Source organism: Coffea eugenioides, unplaced genomic scaffold (assembly GCF_003713205.1).
Source record: "Coffea eugenioides isolate CCC68of unplaced genomic scaffold, Ceug_1.0 ScVebR1_18;HRSCAF=85, whole genome shotgun sequence".
NCBI classification, from domain to species: domain Eukaryota; kingdom Viridiplantae; phylum Streptophyta; class Magnoliopsida; order Gentianales; family Rubiaceae; genus Coffea; species Coffea eugenioides.
The window spans coordinates 676,074-681,351 of NW_020862338.1; the positions used below are offsets into that span (position 1 = coordinate 676,074).

General features: G+C 35.6%; 1 protein-coding gene across 1 annotated transcript; it reads right to left on the reverse strand.

Annotated features, from left to right (window-relative positions):
* Nucleotides 1-253: 253 nt before the first annotated feature.
* Nucleotides 254-2,575, reverse strand: LOC113756008. Its single transcript, XM_027299834.1, has 7 exons — nt 2,185-2,575; nt 1,843-2,105; nt 1,553-1,756; nt 1,155-1,256; nt 689-1,066; nt 365-601; nt 254-274 (listed from the first exon to the last, which is right to left on the reverse strand). The coding sequence occupies exons 1-7, from the start codon at nt 2,573-2,575 to the stop codon at nt 254-256; spliced, it is 1,596 nt and encodes a 531-aa protein (XP_027155635.1).
* Between the last annotated feature and the right edge of the window lie 2,703 nt (nt 2,576-5,278).

Below are 5,278 nucleotides of genomic sequence, written 5' to 3' on the forward strand. Positions count from 1 at the left end.
AAAGAAGAAGTCAATACTCAAATATATTTCAGTGAATTAAAAGTCGATAACAAGTACTAAAATCGCAAACAAGTGCTAAAAGCAAGTACTAAAATCCCAAACCAGTACCAAAAGATTGTCATTTACAATAACTTGAATGACTTTCTTGTGCACAAACTAAAAGACTCTCATCCCTAACAAGTTGAAAGAAGTAGAAGTAGCTTCCAAACTTTCCATTTTGTTGAGAGTCCTCAGTCATAACCATGAAGTCCCATCATTCTTCAGCTGTTTCCACCTGTGCACACAGACCAAGGCGATCATTAGATCATCATAGCTAGAACTAAAATTCCAGAAAATCTGCAATGTATTTAAGTGCATATCTCACCAAATGACAAGGCCAAGCAACTGGTGCACCAAGTGCATCTTGAATTGTTTGTTGCAAATCATATGGTCTAATCAATTGCTCACGTGGACTCATTGCAACTTGTATCTGTATTTCACACCAATTTGGCCCAAGAACTTGTCCGCCGACCTCATCCAATGGATTCAGACTCCGTAAATATCCCTTTGTCACGATTTTTGTTGGGTCAAACAAACTTTTTAGTGAAACCATATTCCCTACCTAGTAAAGATCCAACAAGTACAAGAATCAAACTCATGCCAAATTCCAGTTTACAAATGTGAAAGTTTAAAAGTTGTAAATACTTACTCGAATAGGTCGCGTGGCTCGCGATGGAGTTTGGCTTGACACATTGTTAGATGATGATGAAGGATGTCTCGGGTTGTCAATTGGAGAGCCCCTTCCATGTTGAACTAAAACCATTTTCTTCAAGCTGGCTATTTCATCATCTTGTCGCTGAAGCCTTTCCTCCAAACGGACCAATGTTGACTGTTGTTGAACACTTATACGGTAACATGTGTTACGACTAGGAATGTCTTCCCATAAGTCCGTTGGATTCACACTGTCACTAAACAAGCGAACATAACCATGTTTGTCTTGCCCAACCACCTGGGCAAATATGTCATTACGACCAACTGGATCTTGCGACTCCGATGGAAGCTGATTTTTCATCTCATTCATTTTTTCCTACATAATAAAGGAAAACACTTGTTATTGCAAAAGCCTGCCTGAAAATAATGGTAGAATTTATAGGCTTGTGTTCTCAGATCCTTACCAAATTCTCAGCAACTATGGTACTTGATGGAGTTCCATCGGCATGGATATAAAACTTATTGAACATTTCTACTCTAGTAGGAGGTCTTCCCAACTGTTTGGCCTATAAGAAATTGAATTTTTTTAATTATAGTTTTAGCATTTAGCATATAATTAAAAAACAAGCTAACATAATGAAACATGTACGAGTAAAAAAAATTAGCAACTAAAAAATGGATGAGATATCACCAAGTGGTTCCGAAGATGGGCAAATGACTTTTTTCCAGTTGTGTGGTTCATCTTCTTCTCCCCTCTAGCTTTCTTGTTCCTCTCACTTAGTTTCTAAATTTCAAAATCAAAACCAAGATTACCGCATTGGATAAACACAACTTTATGAAGAATGTTGTAGCTGATTTGTACCTTTGCTTCTTCACTTTTCCAATAAGCCCAAAGTTTGATCCATTGCTCTTCCCGTACCCTTGTGTCCTTTTGAAACCGAACTTCAGCATTTAGCATGGCAGGATCAAAATATGTAGCCTTTAAATCTGCCTTCCAGCTTCTCCATTTTTTGCCAATAGATCTTAAGGTCCAAGCTTCTAATCCCATAGGCAAAGCAAACCTTTCCTGAAACGTAGTTAGGAACAAGAAAATCAACATAACTTCACAGTAATTTTTGTAGAAAGCATACATAATACAAATGCTACCATTACCTTTATCACTTCTAACATATCCATTTTAAGTTTCCTTGGCATCTTAAGCCAACTTTCAACATCTATTGGACAATACATACCATTCCTAGCCAAACTGTCCAAGAATTCAGAGAAAGAGGTTTTCTCACTTATTGGGATCCCATTGTCATCGAGTTTAATCTCAATCAGTGGAAGGTCCTTAGGCCGACCCCAAATTTCTTTCATAAATGTAGGGTCTCGGGTTTTCTGATGTACTTCACTTGAATCATTTGTAGTTTCTTTTCCTGTATAAAATAAGAAAAAGGTGCAAGTTATGAACATAAAAAATGCACTTCTGGAATTGGTTCAAACAGTTAGTAATACCTGCATCGTCCGAGTTGCATGACATGAAGGTGGTGTCATTGGAATGTGGACCTTGAGAATCCTGATTTGGATTTTCTTCAGTTGGTACGTGCCTTGTTCCAAGTGGAGATTGTTGAATTGGAGAGTTCTGGCACTGCTCATGCGACTGTGAACCTCCATCAACTTGTTGATTAACTTGGTCACCTGATTCCTGCATTATTCCCAATGTAGAATTCTGAATTGGAGATTGAGGTGCCCGAGCAGCTTCTCCTTGAACTTGTTCAATTACATTTTCATGGCTTGTTCCAAGTGGAGGCTGCTGCCTTGTTTCATGATATGAGGGAGGTTGCTCAATTGGTTCATCTCTCAATCCATTTGCACCGCGCTTACATTTTCGACCTCTACGGGCCATACCTGCATAATTCACCATTTATTTGATACCAGGTCCACCACCATATATATATATTTTGGGGGAAGAAAGGGCCAAATGTAAATGTGTAGCCTTTATTGAAGGGACAAATGTAAATGTAAATGTGTATATATATTTTTTGTTTACTAATACGAATCAACCAATACAGCTACTATCAAAGTTTTTGCAAATTTTATACAAATACACCCTGTTCACTTTCCTAGTCATTAGTAGCAAAACTAACTGCATAAGCAGCTACTTCAGCACCAGATCAGCTGGCATGCTCGTTTCAGATTTTTTTCTTATCTGCTTATAAATTCTCTTGAAGTTTTAAAAGAACTAACCACTAACAGCTAGTTAACAAGGAAAACACAAATCGTTCCCCTATATAGTTTAAATACAGAAAGGACATCAGCAACTTTGTCGGCCAAATAGGCCAATCATCTTCAACTTCAAAACTATCTACAGTTTGTCCCTTTCTTTGAAGGCATCTATTGTATATCAAACTCGGGCAGTTTGCTTCTAATTATATTTGAAAAACCTTTTTGCTTATAAATTAGAACTTGAAAACAGCTTTAAGAACTTGATGATTACAGTTGGGTAAATTTGACGAAACCCACAAATTAATTGTCAAAATCCTAATACTATCATCTCTATCAACAAAATATTCTCACGTCACAAGGTCTGCTCAGGTCATGTAGTTCCATTTGAGAGGTTACTGAAAAGTTCCCATGGAAAGTAAAAACAGAGCAGAACCAAAAGAAGTCCATCATTCATGGGGAAACCCCCTACTTGCTCAAATCAAGCAGTCCAGTACACAATCATTTGCTGGTGAAAAACGCTACTAACAGAATAGGCATTTTAGAACCCAATATCTACCAAGTACTAGCAAAGACACTTACAATTTTCAACAATCATACTAGAATCCAAAGCTATCCTTTTCATTTGTGACTACAAATTTCCTCATAAACAATCAGCACCAACAATTTAGACGTCCAGGATTCATGAGGAAAAAAAACTTTGGAAATTTACTCTTTAAAGTTGTAACGGAAAGCAACTGACAATACACAACACTATGTCGCATTTGACAGCTCTCATAAGCCACATTGTCCTAATCTGACAAGAAAGAAGAACATACATCATCTCTACCAGGCTTTCGACCTAATCAACTAGAAATGTGCTTCTCAGAAACGGAGAAGGAGCTTGTCAGAAATGGGAATCGAACAACCTAAATTAGACAGATGTCTACCATGCAATGCAAAATTAGACACAAAATACTGAAATTACCTCAAACTATGGCTTGAATCCCTAACTTCTCGGTTTCCCCAAGCTTAAAGATCTGAACTCCAACTTTCACCCAAGCTTTGAAGCCCTAATTCCTTATTTCTTGCCACCAAGCCAATGCAACAACCGAATTAGGGATTTATCCAAATTGGTGGTGCGAGCTCAACAAAGTTACCCAAATGGGTTCGAGTTCATGGACGGGTTTATCCAAATTGGTGGTGCGAGCTTGAAACAGAGAGAGAGGGCAAAGGGAGAGGACAACGAGAGAGGGAAAAGATGTCTGAAATGAAGGCGGTACTAATGATGCCAAAGTAAATTAGTCAAGCCTCTTGAATTTTTCAATTTGCCGCGCTAATTTTTGTGTGTTTGGGCAAAATTTTGTTAAAACTACATAACAACTAAAAATATAACAACTAAAAATGTTGTTACAGCTATATACAATATAATATAACAACTCAAAATATAACAACTAAAAATTTTGTTAAAGCTATATAACAACTAAAAATTTTGTTAAAGCTATACACAATATAGTATAACAACTAAAAATATCTTAAATTAAAAATTTTGAGAAGCTAACAAAAAACATGAATTTAATCAAAATGTTTTCGGTACTCAATTTATTTTATGCTGCTAGCAATTATGTATGGCTTGTAGTCTAACAAGCCATTAGAAGGATCGAATTAGTTTATGGAACATGAAAATGAACTTGTGAATACATGAACTTTCCACTGATAAACGTTAGGATTAGAATTGATTGAACATATTATATATTCAATATTTTCAATTCCAAAGCAATTGCCGTTCAACTTTGTATTTATTATAAGCTATTAAACACTTAGAATTTCTTAAAATTGAACTTTTCACTGATAAACCTTAGGCTTACACTTAGAATTGATTGAACATATATATATATTCAATGTTTTCAATTTCAAAGCAATTGCCGTGTAACTTTGTGTTAATTACAAACTATTAAACACTTAGAATATTCAATATTTTCGATTCCAAAGCAATTGCCGTTCAACTTTGTGTTTATTATAAGCTATTAAACACTTAGAAGATCTTAAAATTGAACTTTTCACTGATAAACCTTAGGCTTACACTTAGAATTGAATGAACATATATATATATATTCAATGTTTTCAATTCCAAACAATAAAAGGATAAAAAAAAGGTGTTCAGCATTACACCCCTACTTCTTAATTAAATTCACAGTTTATACATATTTGAATACTGTATATGGGTCATGGATTTAGACTTAATTAATGGGGGTAAGAAAAGTGAACATCTAGTAATGACTGATATAGTAAGTTTTCTGCATTTTAGATGAAAGTTATTATAGAATTTATAGATCCAAGCACACACGGTACCAAATCTGTACGTAGCCAATTCTAACATAAGTACCAATTTCTTGTTTGTCTCCTC